Source organism: Globicephala melas, chromosome 12, assembly GCF_963455315.2.
Source record: "Globicephala melas chromosome 12, mGloMel1.2, whole genome shotgun sequence".
NCBI lineage: Eukaryota > Metazoa > Chordata > Mammalia > Artiodactyla > Delphinidae > Globicephala > Globicephala melas.
In genome coordinates, this window is record NC_083325.1 from 59,046,317 (window position 1) to 59,072,586 (window position 26,270).

The following is a 26,270-nucleotide window of genomic DNA, read 5'->3' on the forward strand; positions in this document are numbered from 1 at the left end:
CAAATTGGTTCATTAGTTATAGTAGCTTTTGGTAGATTCAGTAGGATTTTTTATATACTGTAGCATGCCATTTCCAAATAATGGCAGTTTATCTTTCCATTTCCAATCTATATACTTCTAATTTATTTTACTTGACTTACTGCACTGGTGAGAACTTTCAAAACTATGTTAAATAGAATTGGTGAAAGCTGACATCTTTTTCCTCAGTCTTAGGGGGAAAGCATTCAGTTTTTCACCATTAAGCATGATGTTAACTGTAGGTTTTTCACAGATGCCCTGTAGGAAGTTCCCTTCTCTTACAGTTTGTTGAGATTTTTATTGTGAATGGTTGTTGGATTTTTGTCATATCTACTGAGATGATCATGTCCTTTGTCTTTTATTCTATTAATATGGTGTTTTACATTATTGATTTTCAGATATTAACCATTCTTACATTCCTGAGATAAATCCCTCATAGTCATGGCATATATCCATGTTATATGTTTTACTAATTATTTTGTTGAGGATTCTTGTGTCTATGAGAATAATGATCTGTAGTTTTCTTGTGATTTCTTTTTCTGACTTTGTGTCAGGGTAATATTGGCCTTATAGAAGCAGTTGGGAAATGGTCCCTCTTCTATTTTTTAGAACAGTTTGTGAAGGATTGGTATTAATTCTTCTTTGAATGTTTGGTAGAATTTATCTATGAGGCCATCTGAGCCTGGGATTTTCTTTGTGGGTAGATTTTTAATTACCAATTCAGTTTCTTTATTTTTTATGGGTGTAATCAGATTTTCTATTTTTCCTTGAGTTACTTTGGTATTTTGTGTCTTTTTAGGCATTTGTTCAATCAAGTTGTGTACTGTGGTTGCGTAAAGTTGTTCATAATATTCTCTGTTAATCTTTTTATCTTCTGTAGGGTGGTTCTGGTTTTAGTAATTTTTCTTTCTTTTTTCTTAGTCCATCTAGATAAAGGTCCATTAATTTTGTTGATCTTTTTACAGAACTGAATTTTTGTTTTATTGATTTTTTGCTATTGTTTTTCTGATGAAGAGTCAGTCAGTAAGCATATTGCTGTTCCCTTGTATGTAAATAATTCTCTCACTGTTTCTGAGATATTCTCTTTGTCTTTGGTTTTCAGCAGTTTGACTATGATGTATCTAGGTACGGATCTCTTTGTGTTTATCCTATTTGGGGATTTATTAAGTTTTTGAATCTGTAATTAGTGTTTTCCATTAAATTTAAAAAGGTTTTGGCCATGATTTCTTCAAATATATTTTTCTGCCGCTTTCTTTCACTCCTCTCTTTCTGAGAATCTCATTACTATTGACTTTTATTTAAATTTTATTTATTTTATTTTTGGCTACATTGGGTCTTCATTGCTGCGTGCGGACTTTCTCTAGTTGCGGCATGCGGGGGCTACTCTTCGTTGCAGTGCGCAGACTTCTCATTGTTGTGGCTTCTCTTGTTACGGAGCATGGGCTCTAGGTGTGTGGGCTTCAGTAGTTGTGACTCACAGGCTCTAGAGCACAGGCTCAGTAGTTGTGGTGCACAGGCTTAGTTGCTCCACGGCATGTAGGATCTTCCTGGACCAGGAGTCAAACCCGTGTCCCCTGCATTGGCAGGCGGATTCTTAACCATTGTGCCACCAGGGAAGTCCCTCATTACTATCGAGTTTTGTCCCACAGACCTCTGAGGCTCTGCTCATCTTCAGTCTTTTATCTCTCCTTCATATTGGTCATTTTCTGTTAATCTATTTTCAGATTTACTGATTCTCTCTTCTGCCATCTCAAATCTGCTGTTGAATCCATCTATTGAATTTTTCATTTCCATTGTATTTTTTGCTTCTAAAATTTCCATTTGGTTCTTTTTTATACGTTTCATTCTTCTGTTGAGATCCCCTATTTATTGAGTCATTGTTGTCATATTTTCCTTTAATTATTTAAATCATAATTTGTGTAAATTATTTGATCATATTTATAATAGCTACTTTTGAAGTCTTTGTCAGCAAAATCCAACACCTGGATCCCCTCAGGATTCATTTTTATTGACTCTTTTTCTGAGTATTGGTCACACTTTCCTTTTTCTTAGCATGTCTCATAATTATTTTTTATTGAAAACTAGACATTTTGGATAAATATTATACAGAAATTCTGGATTCTGATTTTTCTCCCCTGAGGATTTTTTTTTTAAATGGGTTGATTTTTGTTTTTGCAAACTACCTGTATTGCAGAATCTATCTCCTCCCAAGTGTATGGCTGCTAATGTTTCTGTTCAGTTTTTTATTTTTTTTAGCCTGGCTCTCTAGAAGTCACCACTGTCTGCATAGCTTAGTGGTCACCAATAATTTTGGCAGTGGTGGTACTCAAACACCTCCAGCCATAAGTCTTTCATCTCTTCTAATGGATCAGCGTGTGGGTTGGAGAGTGCATTCAGAATTCAGTCATCCTCAAACCTGCCCAGCTTTAACTTTTCTCAAAGCTTTCTCAGGTCTTCCCTGTGTATGCCCAGAGTTTCCCAGTTAGCCAGAGATGTGTGGAAAGTTAATCTAGCCCTTCTATGGTTCTTTCATTTTTAGGATCTTCCCATAAATTTCTGGCTATTCTACACCTCACCCCAACTAGAACCACATTTTCAGGCTTGAAAAACTGGTTTCTTTCCCATTTGATTCATACTGAGTATTTAAGCATTTCACTGACATTGTTGTCACAGGTTTTCAGCATCTGAGCCATATCAAACACATCCCCTCAGGAGAGAGGCTGCTGGCTCATGGCCAGTCCACACTGGTCATACTACTACACTCACTGAGCCAAGGTAGAGGGGTAGATGACGGATGGCAGCAGCCTCAGGCAAGAAGCCACTGACTCCCACTGTTCTCAAGTGGGGTTCTAGCAGCTTATCATAAATAAATACTTCTCCATTTGCTATTGCTTTTGCTCGATTTCCAGATCCTTAAAATTGTTGTTTTTGTTTTTTGGAGAGTTTTGCTTGGTCTTATATGTGTGTTTTAGGAAGAAGATTTGCCAATCTCTTTACCCCACCATAGTCAAAGTCTGACCCCTTGTGCTTTTTTGTGGGATTTTTTTTTTTTTTTTTTAAGTAACTTTATTTCCTATACTGAAACCAGTCTAAATTCTCAATCGCTAATTGGGCAAATTTTGGTAACCTCTATATTTCTGGGAAATTATCCATTTCATCCAAGTTTTCAAATTCATTTGCATAGATGCCTGCAAAATAGTCTCACGATTTTTTAAAAGTTCTTCTGTTTTGATGGTTATTCCCTCTTGTCATTTCTTATTTGCATATTGTTGTTGTTTCTCCTTTTTTCCTTCATTAAGTTAGTTAATGATTTGTCTATTTTAAATTTTTCGAGGAAGCAGGATTTGGGTTTATTAATTAGATCTACTATTTTTTGTATTCTCTGCTTTATTAATTTCTGTTTCAATTTATTGTTTCCTTTCTTGTGCTTTATTTTGGTTTATTTTGTGTAATTCCTTTTCTATATTTTTAAATTTTGAACTTAATTTGTTAATTTTTAGTCTTTTATTCTATATGTTCGTTTTGATCTCTGGTTTTTCTTCTCCTTACTGCTTTATGTCAGGGTACCTCAGCCATGTCATTATTGACATTTTGGATCAGATAATTCTGTATCATGGTGGTCTGTCCTGTGCCTTGAGGAATATTTAGCAGCGTTCCTGGCCTCTATGTACTCATAACAATCAGAATGTCTCCAGATGCTGAAAAATTCCCCTGGAGGCCAAAACCACTAGTTGAGAACCACTACTTTAAATATGCCTCATTGATTTTGATATGTTATATTTTCTTTATCATTTTTTAAAATTTTATTCGTTTAGTTTGTGTTTCCCTCTTTACTCAAGAGGTGTTTAATAGAAGGCTTTTTAGTTTCTAAGTAGAAAATCTTTTTTTATTTATGTTTTTAAATTTTGTTCCAATTTCTAGTTTGATATTTTATGATCAGAATGTTATTTATAATATTTCTACTTTTTGAAACTTCCTGATGCTTTCTTTGTGACCTAATGTATAATCAGTTTTTGTGACTATTCCATGTGTGCTTGAGAAGAAGGTATATTCCAGATTATCAGAATGTAGAATTCAATGTATATTTCTCCTAAAGATTTACTTTACTGGTTACATTGTTTAGGTCTTCTACATAGTTAAATATTTTTGTTCACTTGCCTTGTCTTTTACTGGGTGATGTGTTTAAGTCTCTCATTATTAATTTGTTTCTATACATTTCCTTGCATGTCCTACAGTTTCTGCTTTATAACAGTAATTGCTGTTATTGGGGGCTATTATATCTACATTGTGAATTTTTGCTCTTAGCATTAAAAACTGCCCCCTTTTGCCACATTTAATACTTTCTTAGCTTTAATTTTACTTTGTCTGACACCAGGATCACAAACTCCTTTCTTATTGTTTCCATTTGTCCTGTATACCTTTGCCTGTCTTTTTATTTTTAACCTTTCTGAATCACTTTATTTTAGGTGTGTCTCTTGCATACACCTTGCTTTGTGAGCCAAATTGAAAATCTTTCTCATTTAATAAATGACTGAAGCCCATTCATATTTATTGATACAACTTATTGTGGTCCCTATTCTGCTGTATTGTTTTATAATTATTATGTACAGAATGTTAAATTTCCTGTGTTTCTTTATGTGTTATGTTGGATTTTTATTTTTTTAATTTCTTTTAGTATTTAGGAAAGTTTGTATTTTTAAGTAGTTACCTGTAGACTAATACGTTTTGTTTTGTTTTTTTTTTGGCTGCTCCGTGTGGCTTGTAGGATCTTAGTTCCCCAACCAGGGATTGAACCCAGACCATAGCAGTGAAAGCGCTAAGTCCTAACCACCGGACCCCAGGGAATTCCCTAGACTAATACTTTTTTTTTAAATGCTCTTAGTCCTTGTTTTCTTATTTAACCTTTTATTCTCTGGTTTGTCTTTTTTTTTTTAATGGTATTTTTTTATTCCCACTTATTCAGTTATCAGTGAACTTATTCTGTTTTCCTTTTTCTCCATTCTTCCAACATATTTTTAGTTGCATTACTTGCTACATTATCAAAACTTATAACATCTATAAGTTGTTTTCCTTATGTATTATTCTTCCACTTGTGTACCTACCTTTGTTTTAGTCTTTAATTGAATACATTAAGTGTTCACTATAAATCCTTTTGCTGAAGTTTTCCCAATCAACTCTTGGTTGGGTGAAAGTTATCCTCATAGATTTTTTAAGAAGGGCTCATGAATATAATATTCCTGGAATTCTTGCATGTTTTAAACTCTTTATCTATAACCTTGATACTTGAAGGACAGGTTGGCTGAGTTAAAATCCTTGGTTTTCACTTTATTCCCTTGAATTTCTTCAAAATGCTGCTGCATTTTCACTTTGCATTGTATGTTGCTCTTGATAAGTTTGATGTCACTCTAATTCTCTTACACTGAAGTTATTTAGTCTTTATGTCTGGAGGCTATGAGAATATTTTCTTTATCTTAATAGTTTTATTCAAACATATCTCTGAGTTGATTGTTCTGGGTCAGTTTAGCCAACTACCTGATAGGCCTTTCAATGTGTACATTCAGATCTTAGTTCCAGAAATTTTTCTTGGTTTATAGTTTCAAATATTGGTTCTGTTCCATTGTTTTGTTTTCTTTTTTAAGGAGCTCTAGTTATACCTTTGTTGTGTCTTTTTTTTTGCGTGTCTTCCATTTCAACCACTTTGTCTCTAAACTCTCTTCTTTCTTTCCCCTTCCTTTTTATTCTCTTAACTGCTATTCTGCCTTTCTTTAATTCCTCATATTAAATTTTTATTTCTATTCTCCTGTTGGCATCTTGTTATTTAGTCTCTATTTCTGAGATTATTTTCCTTTCTCTTGCATTTCTTTCCTGAGTTCAATCAACTATCATTTTATTTTTTCATCAACATTTGGTCTTATTATTTGAGTTTCCAATTTATTTTATTTTATTTTATTTTATTTATTTGCAGTACGCGGGCCTCTCACTATTGTGGCCTCTCCCGTTGCGGAGCACAGGCTCCAGACACGCAGGCTCAGCGGCCATGGTTCACGGGCCCAGCCACTCCGCGGCATGTGGGATCTTCCCGGACCGGGGCACGAACCCGTGTACCCTGCATCGGCAGGCGGACTCTCAACCACTGCACCACCAGGGAAGCCCCCAATTTATTATTAAATTTAATTTTATTTTACATATTTTGGCCACGCCATGCAGCATGTGGGATCTTAGTTCCCCAACCAGGGATCGAACCCATGCCCTGTGCATTGGCAGCGTGGCATCTTAACCACTGGACCACCAGGGAAGTCCCTGAGTTTCCAATTTAAAGTGGCTCTTCCTATCTCCAAATGATTGTTAGAGGATATTTAAATCAGATATTGTGTTAGTTTTCTTATGCTTCATGGTTAGGTTTCTTTGGAATGATTTTTTTTGGCCATGCTGTGCAGCTTGCAGGATCTCACTTCCCTGACCAGGGATTGCACCAGGGCCGCAGCAGTGAAAGCTCTGCAATCCTAACCACTGGACTGCCAAGGAAATCCCTCAAGCTATTTTTTTACTCCCTTATCAATCACTATTCCAGGGAACTCCCTGGAATGATTTTTGTCAGCTGAGATATTTAATTCTCATTTCTATCCTGTTCTAATAATAGCTTTGTACGGAGATTGCTTTCCTCTGTTTTATTTCTTGGGCAGGTTTTGGCTTGCGGTAATTGACAGCCATCCTAGTTCCAGGGAACCTACTCTGTCACTGTACCAAAGTGCACTTTCTTTAATGGATAGTGCTTTTTTTTTCTTAGTGGTGAGAGGAAGATTTGCATTTCCTTCAGTTTGGGGATTCTCTTTTGTCTTGCAGGATTGCGAATTTATCCTCTTGTTTCTTTTTCCCTTCACTTCTCTAGTCTCCAACAGAGACTTATGCCTCACCCTTCCCACTTACTCTTCTCTTCCCCAGGAGTAGTGCACCCTGACTGATGCCTCCTGGATACCCTGTACTTCTAAATCACGTCCCTATAGTGAATGCTCAGATCCACCAGGACATTCTCAGTACTTTTGCACTTGTAATGTATTTTTCTCTTCTGAGGAGTGATCCTAAGTCTATCTTAGGCCCTTCTTTTTCTCTTCTCTCTTTTTTTAAAAAAAAAATTATTTTATTTTTATTTTTGGCTGCGTTGGGTCTTTGTTGCTGCACGCGGGCTCTCTCCAGTTGCGCTGAGCAGGGGCTACTCTTTGTTTTGGTGCGCGGGCTTCTCATTGCAATGGCTTCTCTTTTTGAGGAGCACGGGCTCTAGGTGCACGGGCTTCAGTAGTTGTGGCATGTGGGCTCAGTAGTTACGGCTTGCGGGCTCTAGAGCACAGGTTCAGTAGCTGTGGTGCATGGGCTTAGTTGCTCTGTGGCGTGTGGGATCTTCCCAGACCAGGACTCGAACCCATGTCCCCTGCATTGGTAGGCGGATTCTTAACCACTTTGCCACCAGGGAAGTCCTCTTCTCTCTTCTTTATAGTTTTTCCAGATCCCATCCCACTCCTGTCTTTGCTCTCTGCAAGGGCTTATAATGGCAGCTCAAGAGATATCTCTTCCAGAATTGGGGGTTTACTTTTCTATTTAAGTTTGTAGATTCCTCTGTCTTCTTGTAATGTTGAAGACATTGGGTTTATGTGGTTTTATTGTTCTGGTTGACTTCTGTAGCTTTGTGAAAGGTACATGGAGAGAGATTCGATTTAAGCAGCTGTCGCTGTCCTTGGCTGCCTCAAGTTTTCACCATACTTATCTTGACAGGCCATTTAGGTGTAATGCGGAGCAGGTTTGTGAACTTTGGGTAAAGGCAGAGGATAAGAAAGAAGGCATTTGGTTTAGAGTGTACTGATTTTGAGGTGGTTCTGTCCATTCGTGTAGAGATGTTCATCAAACAGTGAGATATTTGGTCTGGACCTCTTTTAAGAGATCAGGAATTACCGCTTCTATAAACGCTGGTGGTGTCCTAGTAAACTGGAATTAAAGCCATAAATTCCTTTGTGGAATTCCTTCCTTGTTGTAACTCCTGCCTGTGTATTTAGTTTCATCTTCCATGAACATATAAAGGCTTTAGAAAACAGATAATATTGAGATGTTACCAGATAAAGTACTATTTTCTGGTGCTCTATTTTATTGTATTCAGGAGTATGGTTGATGTGACAGAGATCTAAATATTAGCCTGAGCAATCAGTCATTATTGAACCTGTTGAAAGAAAAGGAAAATCAGATCAGTAGATCAGATCACCTACTTGAGGAAAGAAAATAACACGAAGACTAAAACTTCATAATTAAGTTTTTGGCATATTCAAAATTTCCCTCAGTAACCATAGTACCTATCAAGTGGGTTAAATTCATAAATCTACAAAGTTTATGCCAATAACTTTCTAAGGCAAATGCCTAGTTTCTTCTGTCCTCTTCCCAGTCACCTACTAGGCTACAGAAAGACAAATGTATGCATGCTTATATCTAAATACCTTTAAGATAATAATACCTATTTTAAACTACAGTGTAATTAATAGTTTTAAGAATATAATCTGTGATGGATTTTCCATGTGTTACTTGAGTGTGTATGCTTAAGTTTTTTTCCTTTTATAAGAGAGAATAGAATCTACAATGACAACAAAGAAATAGCATTTGTATAATAGTGCAGTAAGTAGTCCTTTACCTCTTTTCCCAGTTGTCTGTTTTTATGGTTGCAAGTGAGAGTAAATGGTTTCTTTCTCCACTGAGATAATCTGTAGGTGGAAAAGACTGAATAATAGTGAAGTAAAAAAAAAAAAAAAAAAGTGTACTCATTTGAAACATGAGAATTTTTTAAAGTGGTCAGCTCTTTCACTTGACATTTCATTACTCCTAATACCTGGATAAAACGGTCTTCAAATTGTGCATTCCTTTGAATTCACTGAAAGGCAGTATAGTGTACTGATTCAAATTGTGATCTCTGGAACCCGACTGCCTGGGTTCTCATTCCATGCTAGCTTCACTGTGCCTGTTTTCTCACCTGTATAATTGAATAAAAATAACACCTACTTCATGAAATATTTGGGCAGATTATTTGTAATTTGCGTAGAACAATGCTATTTAATTGCTACCTATTATTATTAGTATTAGATTATATCAACAAGATTCTGAGGTGGGATATTTTGAGACTATTTAGAATTTGTGTATTTTTAATTGCTAGATGGATATATTTAATTATGTTGGCCTTATTTGTTATTTAGCATGTAAACCAGTTACCACAAAACTTATGAATGCAAGACAGAAAACTCAAACCTAGTATTTCCATAGAAATCACTATGGATATATATGAAAACATCCATGATGAATTAGAGGAAGCTGTCCTCATTTTTGTGCTTTATTAGTATTTTCTTTAGGATCTAAGAATTTAAGGATTCGTTCCTTCATACATACAAAAGCTAAGGGCAATAAATGATGCTCTAAAAAGATTTTGTTTTTGTTTTTAATGGCTGCTTTGTTCAACAGCCCTCTTTCTTCTGTCCACCAGGTGGCAGTAGAGCACTTTGTACCATGTCCTGTTCGCTACTCTTCCTAGTCTCTGCAGTATTGACATGGGTTAGAAGGGAAAAGATAAACACCGTACACCAGAGTATGCAGTGTTCCTTCAGCTGGGTTTTACAGCATCATATTTTAATCATCTTCTTGAAGATAATGGCAACAATAGATTGGATAAGTTTCCTGTCCATAAATTCTTTTAGTTCAACCGAAGTACACACAGACCCATTGTAAGAAACGTATGTGGAATCTTTGCAGTAGCTGGAATGACTGCGTAGGACTGAACTAAATTAACAAAATAATGTCCAGAAATTTTTTTCCCCACAAGGCTTCAAAAAATGGAGGCAACAGTCGTGCTTTTCCCTCCCCCTATGAATCTTTAGTAAAAGACAAAAGAGTCGCTTATGATCCAGCGGATCCTCCTGGGGAGGCCGGGCCGGGGAGAGGGCGCGGGCGCCGAGCGGCGGGGGCAGCGGGCGGGCGCGGCGACCGGGGCCCGGGCGGGAATCCGGGCAGCGACCGAAGCGGCGGCAGCGCCCCGGGCCCGCCGCCCCTCCCCTCGGGCGGGGGGAACCGCTGCATGGGGCCGGGGGGTCGCCCTGCTGCGCTGAGCCGCGGCGGCGCCGGACCCCCCAGGCGGGCTGGGGCTGAGCCCGGGGCCGGGGCGGGGGCTCCGGGGGGACCACGCCCGGAGGCCGGCCGGCCGCAGCATGGCTCACGGGCCCGGCGCGCTGATGCTCAAGCGCGTGGTGGTCGGCGACGGGGCGGTGGGCAAGACGTGCCTACTCATGAGCTCTGACAAGGATGCCTTCCCGGAGGAGTACGTGCCCACCGTCTTCGACCACTGCGCAGTCGGCGACACCGTAGGGGGCAAGCAGTACCTCCAGGGACTCTATGACACAGCCGGACAGGAAGACTATGATGGGCTGAGGCCTTTATCTTATCCAATGACTGATGTCTTCCTTATAGGCTTGCTTCTCTGTGGTAAATCGAGCCTCATGTCAAAATGTGAAAGAGGAGTGGGTACCAGAACTTAAGGAATACGCACCAAATGTACCCTTTTTATTCATAGGAACTCAGATTATCTCCGAGATGACCCCAAAACTTTAGCAAGACTGAATGATATGAAGGAAAAATCTATATGTGTGGAAAAAGGACAGAAACTAACAAAAGAGATAGGAGCGTGCTGCTCTGTGGAATGTTCAGCTTTAACTCGGAAGGGATTGAAGACTGTTTTTGATGAGGCTATCATAGCCATTTTAACTACAAAGAAACACACAGTAAAAAAAAGAATAGGATCAAGATGTATAAACAGTTGTTTAATTACGTGAGAAACGTCTTCAGTGGCCAAGTAAACTGTCCATTTCTCTCAGAAAGCATATGAAATGCTAAAGCTATACCCAGACCTCTTATAAATAATGAAGCAGTTTAAAACTTGAAAGGAAAAAAAAGAAAAAAAAAACCAGCCCTGTCCTCAGAATTCTATAAAGTTGATTAAGAATGTTTCTTAAAGGTCCAAGAAGCAACAAACAGCATCTGAAGCCACAATCTATTATAAATACTTTATTTCAACTAGAAGGTACAATCTCTCAGGGGCTTCATAGTTTAAAAAGCTACAATCACATCATGTTGTAACTACATAAAAAACAGTGCTGTTAAGTGGAACTGCCTGGCTTAGACCATATACATGTCTGCACAGTCTTTATGGAATCTGCACAAAGAAATATCTTCTCCCTTTGCTCCATTAAATTGTTCTTGTATGTAAGTTTCTTTCTATTCCAGTATATCCAGAGTGGCGAAGTAACAAGGCCAGCCACGTAGCCAAAGGTTGCTCCAAGCGTGCAGGAGATGGGCCATTCCTGAGCAGAGAATGTATGAGATCGAAAAGAACAAATGTTTTATTATTACTTGAGCACAAGTGTAACCAAAATATTTCTATATTAAAGCTTAATGTGCTTTCTCAAAGAATGCCAAAAGTGTAACAAGGTCATATCTGCATTTATCATGAACACTAAAAATGTACACATTTTAGTTAATGTGCATTCAACTGTAACAAAGTTTCTGGCGACTGTAGATTTAGTTTGATGCTCCCCAAACTGCATGAGATACATGCTGAAATTACAAACTAAAACTTTGGGTCAGACTTTGCCATTAAAAAAGAAAAAAGACAAAAGAGTCATTCGATTATGAAGAGAAGCACGAGTATAGATGTCCAGATATTTTTAAGTGTATTTAAAATTAAGTAAAAATAAAGCTCTGGCATCCTGGGCAAATTAGTTTTACATAGTAAACTGTGAGAGCGCTGTCCTTGGTAACGTGGTTAAACTGAGTCATTTTATTTTCCAGGTGCAACACTGTACTGCAAGTCAGTCAATACAGTGATTTAAGTCGCTTCAACTCAAATGGAAAAGTTTGAGAAATTAGCTAAGATTGGAGAGGGGTCTTATGGGGTTGTATTCAAACGCAGAAACAAAACCTCTGGACAAGTGGTAGCTATTAAAAAATTTGTGGAATCTGAAGATGATCCTGTGGTTAAGAAAATAGCTCTAAGAGAAATACGCATGTTGAAGGTAGGTTAACTTCCTCTGTACATCTGTAATATCACTCTACTGGGTGAAGTGGGTATGCCAAAATTACAAAGAATTTTAAAGTGATTTTTTTTCCCCCATTGGACTGCAATTTCTTTGTATCAGCAATATATAAATTGATCATCACTTTGGACTTTGGCCGCTCTGATGTTTAAATGGTATTATGAGCACAGCTACAGACTGTTAAAATTGAAGTCCTGTTCTGATTGGTAAATATTCACTGTCCTAAGTCCCCTCATCCCAGTGTTTATCCTCCCCTTCAGCCCTGGCCCTCCCCACCACAACCCCAGCCCCGACGCCTGCCCAAGTCCTTCTCCCCATAAACCAGCAACTAAAAGAGCATCCTGTGGCACAGAGGGGCCCATAGGGCCGTGCCAGGGCCCCTGTAGGCATCCGTATGGATTGGTCCCCGCCTGCGCGCCACTGGTTCCTAGACATATTGAATATCACCCCCAGCTACGTATACACATTTTACACAAAGGTTTTGTTTTAAGTTGTTTTTACTCTGATAGGATTTGATACGTAAGATTCACAAGTTCTCAATGTAAATTTTTTCCTATCCTAAAAATCGTACAATTTTAGAGTGATAAGAAATCTTAGAGATGCTTCTCATTCAGCACGCTTATTTTATCGGGAAGGAAACTGAGGCAGAGGGCAATGCTTCTCAAACATAAACGTGAATCAGAATCCCCTGGGGACCTTGTTGAAATGCAGATTCTGAGTCGAGGTCTGGGGTCGCCCTGAGATTCTGCGCTTCTAACAAACTCCCCGATGGCAGAGATGCTGCTCGTCTGTGGACCACACCTTGCACAACAAAACTGTGATCTCCTCAAGAACGCACAGCCACAGCCGACCTTTACTTTTTTCTTTTTACGAATTTATTTTTTTATTTATTATTTATTTTTGGCTGCATTGGGTCTTCGTTGCTGCACGCAGCTTTCTCTAGTTGCGGAGAGCAGGGGCTAATCCTTGTTGCAGTGCACGGGCTTCTCATTGCGGTGGCTTCTCTTGTTGCAGAGCTCAGGCTCTAGCCGCGCGGGCTTCAGTAGTTGTGGCACACGGGCTCAGTAGTTGTGGCTCAAGGGCTCTAGAGCACAGGCTCAGTAGTTGTGGCTCACGGGCTTAGTTGCTCCGTGGCATGTGGGGTCTTCCCGGACCAGGGCTCGAACCCGTGTCCCCTGCATTGGCAGGCGGATTCTTAACCACTGCGCCACCAGGGAAGCCCCTGACCTTTACTTCTGACGTGCATCATCTGTTTTAGGAAAACCCCAGAAATCCAGTTTTTAAAGGGAGATAATTATTACATTATCTGCTCTTTTCAAGTATTATTTGTAGCAGCTTTCCTCAACTAAAAGGTTTTAGTGTTTTGTTTAAAATGTAATTTGATATGCATGGAGTTTTCCAGAGCACATCCATCATGATTTTAAAAACAGTTCCCTGTTCCTTGTAGCCAGAAGAGAGCACTGGTCAGACAGCCAGCTCATCACAGAGCTAAGCTACAAGGTGTGTCTGAACCTGGCAATGGGCTGTTTTCTACTAGAAGATGCTTTTTATCCACCCCCTCCCACCAAGTCTTCCAGTAAAGTTAATGCTCAGGTAGCACCTCCCGGGTTACAAGTGCCCAATTTGAGGATGCACTTGAAGGTAAAAAATAGCCAGATTCCCACTCACTTTGGTCTCTGGTGATGGCTCTCAGAAGGTCCAGCTTTCCTGCCTTTGGTGTGTTTCACCCATGCGTGCCCTGAGGAGATCCCTTCCGTGATAAATCTACCTTACTTTCCTCACATACTCCTGTTATTTAAATTCGCTTTGATTTTCCCCTCCTTATTACCTGTTTTACCTTAGACAAGTCATTGTTTTTCTGGGCTAAGTTAATTTGGTTTGCAAAGAAGATATAAATTGCCGATCTGCCCAAAGACAGGAGACTTGACAAGGTTAAACCTTGCCTTCACATCCAGCTGTAGCATCTGTGAATCCCTGGCTCTCCTGGAAGAGGTTATTTCACCCCCATTCTAAAGTTTTTGCCTCAGTACAAAGCAGCTGGCTTATCTGTGTTACCTGTTTCCTCCACTGTTTGCCTTTCTGCTCTTTTAGGCAGTGGAACACGTAGAAAACAAATTGATTTGGTGCTCTGGGCATATCGTTAATGTATAATGGATTCCTTTTCCATATAATCAGGCATATAATCACAGGGTGATTTTTTTTGTTCTGTTTTTTTGGTCAAGTTGTGCTTACAGATAAGGGAGAGGATACTGTATGAGGCTCCATACTTAAGACTGTCTACTGGGCCTGCAAAATATTTATTGAGCTTCTACTGTATACAAAATACTGCATTCTCTCTCTTTATATAGCTTTCTGAGTAAATGGTACCAAGGATTTGGAAAGTAGATTTGTCTACTATACTGGGAAAACAAGAGGAAGATGAGTTATAAGTAGGAGTGATCAGATGTCCTGGTTTATAGCTTTACTCCCAGTGTTCAGTTTGGTTGGCACCCCTTTTTGTCTGGCTAGCGTCTTCTTTAAAAAGCATACTGGTTCGTATGTGAAATTATACAGTCACCTTACCTATAGGCAGGGTGGCCACATGTGCCGATTTGCCTGGGACAGTCCTGGTTTACATTAGTTACCCTGGTTGGATGATAAATTATGTAGTTACTTTAGTGATAGATTATTTTACTTAATCAGGGTTTTTCCTTTGGTTTACGACATTAAACAGAGGCTGCCTTGTGAAATGCTTCAGTTTGGGAATTGAATTTAACAGATTAAACATAAACATAAGACAGAACAAGAGACTCAAAGAACAGAGCTGAAAATAAGATAAATAAATTTAAAACACAGACTAACTGTAGAGACTCCTAGAATATGGAGTTTAATGAGATTTGAGGGTTGAAATCTAGTATTTCTGAGAACCAACACTAAAGTCCAGGCTGGGTTTAAATCCAGCTGACATTTACATTAAATCTATGCCAATATGATTGGGTATAGATGGGTATTGATGCTTTTTATAGTCTTTTACTCAATAATTCCATTACCATTCTATATTAAGGTCATTTTATGACTTGTGTATTTAGAATTTCCACTAAATGCATAAAGAATTTTTTATTTTAGTGCTTAGATTTTAAGTTGTACTTTATTTGCTGTCTCCAGAGAGATCCAAGCAGCTTAGATATCCTTTATTATGGGGTATATTAGGTAAATTCTTAAATTTCTTCCAACTTTAAGATTCTATGATACTAAGAGTAGTTTCTCTTGTGAGTAACTGTAGTAAAATTCTCTGCAAGAGATGCAGAGAGAATGATGAGCAAGGCCTTTTGCTCTTAAAATTGTAAGGGGTCTGGGAGAAACGATTACAGGAAACACATCACCAAACTTTGTATTTCAATTCCTTTGCAGCAATTAAAACACCCAAATCTTGTGAACCTCACTGAGGTGTTCAGGAGAAAAAGGAAAATGCATTTAGTTTTTGAATACTGTGATCATACACTTTTAAATGAGCTGGAAAGAAACCCAAACGGGTAAGTAATCTAGAAACTGAAATTCTGTGTGGCCGGTTCCCAGTTTCATTATGTGTGGGATTAACTATGGCAAATTTCACATCTGAGCCCCTTTCTACCCAGGTGTATCTGCTGGCTCTCCCTCTCCAGTCTCAATTTAGGATGTATTCAAAGGGCAAATGACTATTAACCTAGAGTAAATATAATATATAGTATTTAATAGACAAATCTACTGCAAATATAAATCACAATGTATTTCAAGGCTAAATTGTATGTTAGATTATCTGAATTCAAGGAATGAAGCACAGTTCAATGTTAGGAAATGTATTCTTATAATTCACTAATAGAAAGGAGAAAAAGTACATAAGTTTGATAAAATTGTAAAAGGCAGTTGATAAATTCAACATCCTTTCCTGGTTACTAAAACAAAAAACCTTAGCAAACTAGGATTAAAATACTCTTTACACACACACACACACACACACACACACACATGCATGCACACACACAAAAATTCTTCAAATAAATAGCTAATTTTATATTCAATGGTAAAATACTGAAGAAACTGTCACTAAAGTGAGAAACAAGACATAAGAGCTCAAGCCAATGTAATGTACTAAGAAAAACAAATAGGATATATAATTTTGGAAAATGAGATAAAATTGCCATTATTTGCATGATATTATTATTCAACAAAATCTAACAGAATTACCTAGCGTTACTAAAACTAATGGAATTCAGTATAGTGACCACAGCACTCCAAATTCCACACACAAAAATTAGCAGCTTTTGTATCAATCAGTGCTTTAGAAAATCTAGTGGAGAAGGATCCCATTCAAATATCAACAACAAAAAAGTTTAGGAATAAAGGTAAAAAAGAATTGTTCAGACTCTACCTAAAGACAGTTACAAAACTGAGATACATAAGGGATTTTGTTTAAATGAACATATATTTCTGGATGGAAATGTTCATCATTATATAGATTCTGCCTCCCTGATTTATTTATTTATTGCACAAAAATCGAATCAGAATGCCAACTGGTTTTTCTTAACTTGAAAAACTTAGACTAAACCAAGAAAAAAATCTTTTTTAATATTTATTTATTTATTTGGCTGTGCCGGGTCTTACTTGCGGCACACGTGGTCTTCATGGACTCATGTGGGATCTTCATTGCGGCATGCATCCGGGATCTAGTTCCCTGACCAGTGTTCGAACCCAGGCCCCCTGCATTGGGAGCGTGGAGTCTTAGCCACTGGACCACCAGAGAAGTCCCATAAACCAAGAAATTTTTTAAAAAGAATAAAGGGAACTCCAACTGCCAAATATACATCATATTCAATTTAGAGATTCCCTTTGACAAAAAGTACCATAAACAAAACTAAAAAAGAAGTGACAAATTAGGTAAATTATTTGCCAGATGAAGAATTAATATAATTTCATATCTACATATGTAGATTTTGCAAATCATATTTCTAAAAAGATTAACACCCAGTTAGAATATATATTCATTCAGAAAAAATTTTAGTGAGCTCCTACTGTTGTTCCAGGCTGGGTCCTGGAATAAAATGCACGTATTTTATTTTTTAAATAAAAATTAATTTTTAAAACAGTTAAAATGATGAATTAATTCATAGTTCAGCTTTATTATGAGCTAAATAGGATTTTGTATTTTGGCTTTAGAGGACAGATGTGTTCAGCCATCATATAAATTAATTTATAAATTAACATACATTGTCATAGAATTAGAAATGTATGATTAACGTCATGTATTGTTCAAGGCCCTGAAAATAAAACCTACAATACATAGAATCCGTGTACCAGTTTAACTGAACTGAACATCTTTCTTTTCCTTCTCTGTACCCTAAGCCTTCCTGCCTATAGGACTTAGCTCATGCTCTTCCTTTAACCGAGAATATTCTAACCTTTTCCACTTTCCCTATCTCTCTCATAATCTTTAAAATGTGAAATCCTAGATATTCTTACCATCTCTGAGATTCCTCTGTCTGGGTGGAATTGCTTCCCTCCTTTGAATACCCATGGAATTTTATTTTCATCCCTGTTATGGTACTTGGCACTTACTACCTTATATGTTTTTATGTGCATACTCTCTCTCTTCCCAGACTATAAGTTTTTTGAGTGCAGAATTCATATCTAATTCATCTTAATAGCTTCTTTAGTGTGCAGCATTCTGTTATTCACTCACTTCAGAAATATTTTACTGAACACTTCTGCTGGTGCAGAGAATAGAAAGATATAATGGCACAATCCTGCCCTCAAGAAGCTTAAAATCTAATGAAGAGACAGATATTCAAAGTAGCAATTACAAATGACAATGTAGACTGGGTTACCATTGGTGCTCAGGATACAAGAGAGGAGCATCTCCAACATCTGTTGGTCCTGGGGTATCAGGAAGTTTCTGCAGAGAAGGAACCATTTGGGCTGAGACTTTGAAAAAGGGAAGAGTTGGCCAGGTGGACAATCTTGGTGGAATGCCCAGATGTGAGAAAGGACAAGGCATATTCAAGCAACTCTTTTGTTCTGTATGTATTTAGCAACCACAAGGACCTCTGAACTACCCTACTTTCCACTCTAGTGGACAGCGTATTTGGTGTATTTAGTGTGTTTTACTAGTGTATATAGCAGTTCCAGTGTATCCAAAGTGCTTTGGGTCAGCCCTGAGACTTGGATCTACATAGAGGAATGCAAATGTGAACAATGCAGAATAAGCCACTCTTTCTCTGAAATGCTGGGTACTTCCAGATAACAATGATTAATTAAAAACATTCGTCTGCTTTCACTCCCATCTTAAAATCTACTTAAATAACAGCCAAGAGAGTATAAACCCAGTGAATAGTAAACAGAGGTAAACAACCAGACAGCATACATACCAAGCCTATTCGACCATTGTTTATTAGGGTAAATTCACAGTTTGAAGAAATAACTGGTGTGTAGATATGAGATGATCAAGGTAGTGGAAATGCGGGATGAGACCTGTGGGATGGTGAGATAGTCATGAGACTTGAGGACTAAATTGTATCATGAAGAACTAATTTAACACTGAAGTAAGATGGTGAAAGTGTACTGCCTCCCCCGCCAAGTGAAAGCTTCTGGTGTCCTCTACTTGGATAGAGGGAAGAGCATTTGTTAGATCAATGGCTGCATACTGAGTACTGAGACTGTGTTGGATTTGCTCCAGTTAAGAAACTACATGTACTTAAACAACTGCAACTGGTATCATCTGATTAAATTTAAAATAATCTATTCCCATTCTCTAAGATCCTTCTCTGTTCAAAATAGGTACAATAGGAGGGAATTCCCTGGCGGTCCAGTTGTTAGGACTCGGTGCTTTCACTGCCGAGGGCATGGGTTCAGTCCCTGGTTGGGAAACTAAGATCCCGCAAGCCGCACAGCATGGCCGAAAAATACCCCAAATAGGTACAATAAGTAAGCTAATTGGTAATGTGATAGGAATTACCACCCTACCAACAGGAAGGATTTCCCTTTACTATCATTGCACTATACAAAATGAGCTAATCCTGCCTTCAAGAAGCTTAAAATCTAATGAAGATATTTAAAGGAACAATTATAAATGACTGTCAGGGTGTGAAAACTACCATATGGGTTTATAAAACTACAGCCATCCACTTCTGGCTGGTGACAGCACATCATGTACATCTGTAAATCATGTTTCAATTTCTTTTTTTAAAAAAATTCAGCTTTACTGAGGTGTAATTGACATATAGAAGGCTTAATTTCCTTCTCAATTAACTGATCATAGATAATTACCCATACGACTATGGGTGTGGATTGGTGGAGGATGGCAGTGAATCATGAGCATTAAGAAATGCATTAGTTAGAAAAACACCAGCATCGTGTCCCAGATATGAAGCAGGGAGACTCTTCCTTTGAAATGGCTTCCTGATTTCCTGGGGATGATTGGCGCCCTGGATGGCAGAGGCCAAGAAGGAGTGCTTCACTTCCAGAAGTTACTGTAATAGGCAACAGAGCCAGAGTGGTGATCAGAATGGTTTGGTCTGACCATGGGTTCTCCCACACAAAGGAGATGGGCAGGTCACTAAGGTTCTATTTGTTCCACATAAACTAGTAACTAGAGGCCTGGCTTGAGTCACCATAATAGCCAGTTTGCAGACCCAGGGCCTCATGAATAAAGGGGAGCCAGCAGCTCTCCTTGGGGAATAGCCCTGCAATAACATCGTATGTATGTACTTAACTCTTCCTCGTAGCCTACCCCAGGATGGTCTGTGGCCATTTACCAGGATAGTTGTGTACTGGGAAAAGAGAGCTACCCAGTCTTTCAGGAATTTCTGGTCAGTGCTCTGCAGTAAAGCCAATCACCGGCGACTTTGAAAGCCACTGTGGTTCACCAGTTTGTGTGTGGGTGTGGGGGTGGGGGGGGTGATGGGCAGCTTAGTGAGAGTCAGGTGGCAAATGAAATTTTGACTTGAATCCATCTCCTGGCAGTCCTAGAAAGTCCAGGAATCCATCCTTGGGGTTATTTCCCCATTTCCTAACTGGATAGTGGAAATAGGTGCACTAGCAAATGGAACAAGAGCCACTTGGCTCTGATCCAAGGAATGAAGGCTGCTATGGTGGGAGGAGCCTAGTAGAAGCGTCTGGCATGCTGTTTCTTTACCAAAATAGAAAACTGAAAGCAATACTGCAGATTTGGGGACGAATGTAGATTAGTGCTACCATTAGATACTTTGGAGAGACATAGAGGAGCATGTTGCCTGTGACAAATCCTCTCTAACACTCCTGTCTCCTCAAAACTTTGGATTTCTTCCTCCTCATTTTACCAGTGAATTTCTGGCATTGCAACTTCATCTGGCACAAGCAACCATTTAGTCCAGCTTCCAATCAACCAATGCAGCAATCACCAAATGCAGCGATCAACCAGTGCAGCAGTCAAACCAGTGCAGCCGTCAGCTAGACTCACTCCTAGCTGCTCCAGGGAGTTTACTGAAACAGGCTCGCTAACAAGTGAGCCCATACTGTTATAATCCGCCCAAGTCTGAAATCTTGTTTCCTCCTCTCTGGTCCTACACTTATGAAATCCATTTCCACATACATTCTCCAGTATAAATTAGCATAATTGTATAGTTATTTTTGCTGTGTGAATCTTCTCTCCCTCTCTTTGACTTTGTAATAGCCCCCTTGGGATATGCTGGGATCTGACTTTAGTCAAGGTTTGGAGACCTTGACGGGTAGCAGGGAAAGGAGGCTTGAGGAGAATTGGCAGCACCCCCCATGCAACACAGCTGCCTCAAGTGAGATCATTAGGGGGGTCCTCAACAAGGCAAAAGCAGCCTCATCACACAAGCTCGGGGGCTACTTCACATGAGAAGAGACCTTTGGCAGGAAGTTGGGATGCTCTTAGTTCTGTGAATACTCCCAAAGTGCCACATTTCAATTCTCAAAGTATATCTCTCAGTTAATTAACTGAGAAATTAGTTAACCTCACATAAATTCAACCTGTGTTGTCATTTAGCACCCTGCAGGACTATTCTCGGCGTCCGATTTTTCAGTCATCTCAGGGTAATTCCAATGGTCAATGGAGTGAGTCTTAAAAATACAAGAACTAAGGGCAACCATTGAAACTTCTGGTTTCCTAACTGCCTTGAACCAAAATATCAAAGCCCTAAAGCTGTCCTTTTGTTTTTTCTTTAATTTTTCCAGTGAAGTGAGAAACAGCCGGCCCAGCCCGCTTTTCTTTTATTACTTTCCCATATGTTCCCATATTGTTCAATCACATTCAGTCCAGCAAAGCCCTGCCCTGAATAGGCACTTCATTCCAGATGACCACAGGTGATTATGTAAATAATTGGTTCATCACTGGGTGCCCATTTACCAGTGTTCCAGCCACTAATGGTAATTAGATCCCCCTGCCTTCAGACCCAGCTAAGTCAGATAACCTACATTCCCAAGGCCTTGACTTTGTTTCCCATACCCACTTCTGGTATCATATTCTGAACTAATCAGGATTCAACTACAGAATTCACTCTAGCTAGTTAAAGCAAAAGGGGATTGATTACAGGGTGTTAGTTTATACAGTTTCTGAGAGTGCCAGCGAAGGAAGCTTAGTTGAGAACCTATTAGGTACCCGTTACTGTTCTAGGCCCCGGAGCTACAATAATGGACAAGGTAAAGCCCTTGCAGAGTTACAAGCCTTTGGAGAACAATAAAGCACACTGAGGGATTAGAGAATGCCTGATGAGGGGCGTAGGTGGAACAATAAAAACAAAGCTTTGGAGGTCTGTTCAGGGAATAGCAGAGGCTAACTGGGCCAGAGTGGAGGTCGGTGGGAATGTGATAGGAGATGGAGGTGGGGAGAGTTAATAGAAGTGAAATCATTAAGAGGCTGGTAGGCCACAGTAAAGGTTGGATTTTATTCTAGGATAACAAAGGTTTACAGAGAAGGACTCAATTCATCTTGGGTACTGATAATGAAATCAAGTTTTCCATGTCAAGTTATATAACAAACTAAAACAAAGATAATGAGCTCTGATGTCAGCGCCAGGATTCCCCTGAATGGCTAAGAGAGCAGCCGCTGAGTGACCCAGTCTGAATTCCCTGACCCTGTCACCCTTACTAACCCCTACAGGCTTGAACCAGAATGTCTAGTTTTTGCTTTCAGGCCTTCACTATTCCAGTATTTGTTTGTGCACTCACCAAAGTATACTGTTTAAACACAGAGTATCAGTTGGTTTCTACAGAAGGTTTTATTTCACTCCAAAGTGCCTTGAAAAATGCTGAGTGTGGCTGAATAATGTTGCAATGCTCTACCTTTCTGGAATGAACACTGTGTGAATCTGTATTCTCTTTGATAACTATCTCCTCTTCCTAAGATCAGCGGTATTTGTTTGTAGTTGTTATTTTGTATAAATGTTGTTTTGCCTAAAATGGAATCTGCCTTCTTGGAATCTGAGATCACGGAAGGATTCTGTTTTGAACAGAAGCCATGACTCTTCCTGTGAGGTGCCCTTAAATACCCCTCTTTCGCAACAATAGCTGGGGAGTTTCTTAGGACATTGCTTCATGCCTAATTCGGTGTTACTAACACTAGTAACCAGGGTTCTGCCAGTCTCTGAACCCTTGGCCCTACCTGGTTTCCCAGTTCCAGTACTGGATCCTGGTGCCTAGAGTCCGTGGAACAGCACAAGCGTTCTGTTTCTACATGAATAGGGCCATGTGTTACTCTTGCCAGTTCCTCTCAGGATTTTTTTTTTTTTTTTTTTGGCTGCGATGGGTCTTCATTGCTACGCGCGGTCTTTCTCTAGTTGCGACACGCGGACTTCTCATTGCGGTGCTTCTCTTGTTGCAGAGCACGGGCTCTAGGCGCGTGGGCTCGGTAGTGGTGGCTCGCGGGCTCTAGGGCACAGGCTCAGTAGTTGTGGCGCACGGGCTTAGTTGCTCCACGGCATGTGGGATCCTCCCGGACCAGGGCTCAAACCCGTGTCCCCTGCATTGGCAGGCGGATTCCTAAGCACTGTGCCACCAGGGAAGCCCTCCTCCCAAGACTGAGATCCACTCCCTTCCCTCCACCTCTACCAGCCTCATCTAAACCACTAGATCTCACCTGGATTATTAAATTAGCCTCCGAATTAACCTCCCTGTATCCACTCTGCCCCAGAAATCCATTCTCTATTTATGTCACTTGCCTTCTTGAGTCCTTTCAAAGACTTCCCTTTGAACTCAGAGTAAAGTGCAAATTCCTGACCCAGATTGAGAAGGCCCTCGGGGGTCTGGCCCCCGCCAGCCTCAGCAACTTCACTCACACTTTAGCCACACTGGCCGCCACACTCCCAGCTCTTTCTCACCTCAGGGCCTCTCCCCATCCTCTTCAGGCTCTTTGTGTCTTTGCACTGGGTGTCAGCCCCATCTACTCACCTCGTCTGACCCCAGACCCTCATATCCTGAACCTGTGTTTTAATACCCAGGCTCTTAAGGGATAGACTTCTCAATAAACTTGTGAGGTATTATTCCAGGAAAAGTGAAAGCACAAATAACTTGCCCAAGGTTAAAAAACTAGGAAGCAGCACGGCTGGGGTTTGAACTCTGTGCACAAATGGCTGTACTATTCCTTCTGCCTCATTAAAAAAATATAAATAATGTAGTCTCAGGCTTGGCTCTTAGGTAAAGGAGGGAGAGGATAAAGTTATACGAGAATTCAGTATAGGAAATAAAAACCACTCTAGACATTTTAAGTGGAAAGGGACTTAATACTGAGAATTAGGTGCTTTCACAATACTGAGAAGAGCTAGAGTCAAAAGGCTGCCACCAGATCACTGATGCCAAGGGCTTGACACCGTCACTGTGATCTGAGATGGGGAAACTGCTCTGAGCAAAATACCTCCATTCAGTGGTTGCTATTTCTTGGTGTTTACCCAGACCTAACATGTCTTGTCACTGGTGCCATACCTGCGTCACACACAGGCCAGCCCACTGTTCTGCAAGACCAGCTCCATCTGCACGATAATGAGTTCAGTTTTTAAAACGTGATCTAAACACATTATTTAAATATCCAAATATGATAAAATATTAGAACTGAGTGATGGGAGTGTTTGGAATATTAGGTAATTTTACATTTTTTAATCAAAAAATCCTCACAGTAGAACATTTAGTGAAAAAAAAAATCTTATGTTTTCAGATTTTTGAAAATATGCCAACAACAACCTCATCTCCGCGAAGAGGGCTGAAAAGCAAACAACACACTGAGAAAAATATTTACAGCATCTATGTAGACTCTGATATACATTGAGTCTTCATAAATCAATTTAAAGAAGAGTAACTAGACCAATCGAAAAGCAATAAAGGGCATGAACAGAAAATACACAAAAGGAGAGAAGTTTAATGTTCAATAATGTGAAAATTAAAATCATTAGTAATTAATGAAATGAAATTAATGAAAACCAAAGTGAGATATCTTTTTATTTTAACCACAGCTTGGCAAACATAACACTGGCAAAACGGAATGTTGGCAAGACAATGAGGAGATAGGGACTCAAGTGCACAGATGCTTGGTGGGCATGTAAATATGTACAACCTTGCTTAGTGAGGGTAGTTTGGCCGTATGTAACTGTGAAGGCATCATCCTGGGACAGTGATGTGAGCAATGGAAAGACATCAACAGAAAAGTTAAAAGGAATGTAATTGCTGCAATTTATAGAAATGGTTACACAAAATACACTAAGTACTCCCAGACAGAATACAAGTTGCCCAGATCCCCAATTCCCCAATGGAAAACACTCCCCAATATTTTCCACAGAGTGAGGAATCTTCAGGGGCAAGAAGCTCCCAGCCTCCCATTCTCAAGGGCCCTTTATTCTCCCCAGCCTCCCCTGGCTGTGTACCTGCCTGCTTACCAGGCATAGGAAACTGTTATAAAACAACCCTGGCACATGCTTGAGTGTTTACCACCAATGTGAATTGGATGAATTGAAGGTCAACCTTCAAGAATGTCTTTTTTCCTGCAAAACCAAGTCTCAGGTCTACCTGAAGTTACTTGCAGGATCAAAATGTAACATGTGCCTACCATAGGTCCCAGAAATCCCACTTCTAGAACTTACCTTAAAAAGATAACTGCACAACTTCCATAGATGGGTGAGTAGATATTCACTGAAGCATTGCTTCTAGAAATGAAAATCGTGTCAGGCCTAATTGCTCATCAATGGGGACTAACTAAGTAAATTATGATACATCCATATAATGAAACCCTTGGCCACTGAAATATATGTATACATATTAGTATGTGTACCTCAATGCATAGGATGTTTCTGAAAGAGGCAGGGGAAGTTGCAGAGGATGAAATGATTGGCAAGGCAGGTATGAGAGAATTCTTCATGGATATTCTTTTAACTTTAAAAATATTGAACCATATGAATGTATTTAAATATTAAAAGGTAACTGCAGAGAGAGGAAGAGAAACAGAGATTCCTAAAGGGACAGTCACTATAAGTTACAGCAATTATTTTGAGCTAGCAAGATTTGAGTCAACACTTTTTATTTCTTTACTTTTCTATATTTGAATTTTCATGATAAGCATGGATCATTTTTACAGATGTAAAAATTTCAAATTACAAAGCAAAAATTATATAACCAAAAGAAAAAGTAGTAAAGCAATTTTCGTTAAAACATTAAAAAAAAAATTTCCCAGGGCTTCCCTGGTGGCGCAGTGGTTGAGGGTCCGCCTGCCGATGCAGGGGACGCGGGTTTGTGCCCCGGTCCGGGAGGATCCCACGTGACGCGGGGCGGCTGGGCCCGTGGGCCATGGCCGCTGGGCCTGCGCGTCCGGAGCCTGTGCTCCGCAACGGGAGAGGCCACAGCGGTGAGAGGCCTGCGTACCGCAAAAAAAAAAAAAAATTTCCCAGACTCCCTTTGCGCTGCATCCTTTGGCCATGACAAGCCCCGCCCATTCCATTTCTATTCCCAGTTCTGCTGCTGAAACCCTATCATAGGAGTTTTCATTTCCTTTTTTGTTTTTTCCCCCAGAGTTGCTGATGGAATGATCAAAAGTGTGTTATGACAAACACTTCAAGCTCTTAACTTCTGTCATAGACATAACGTAAGTAACATTTTCTAACGTATTTGCTGATTTCTTCATGATGACTCTTCTACTTAGCTCAGGGGTCTATT

General features: G+C 39.6%; 1 protein-coding gene and 1 pseudogene across 1 annotated transcript in view; both read left to right on the top strand.

Annotated features, from left to right (window-relative positions):
• The window catches only part of CDKL4 (cyclin dependent kinase like 4), a 55,895-nt gene that overhangs the window by 12,073 nt on the left and 17,552 nt on the right, over positions 1 to 26,270 (top strand). The window contains 3 exon segments of the mRNA XM_060309283.1: positions 11,881 to 12,104; positions 15,516 to 15,637; positions 26,127 to 26,199. Coding sequence (XP_060165266.1) covers positions 11,937 to 12,104; positions 15,516 to 15,637; positions 26,127 to 26,199 — 363 coding nt within the window. The 5' untranslated portion in view covers positions 11,881 to 11,936.
• LOC115854097 (rho-related GTP-binding protein RhoQ pseudogene) lies at positions 10,245 to 11,589 on the top strand (annotated as a pseudogene).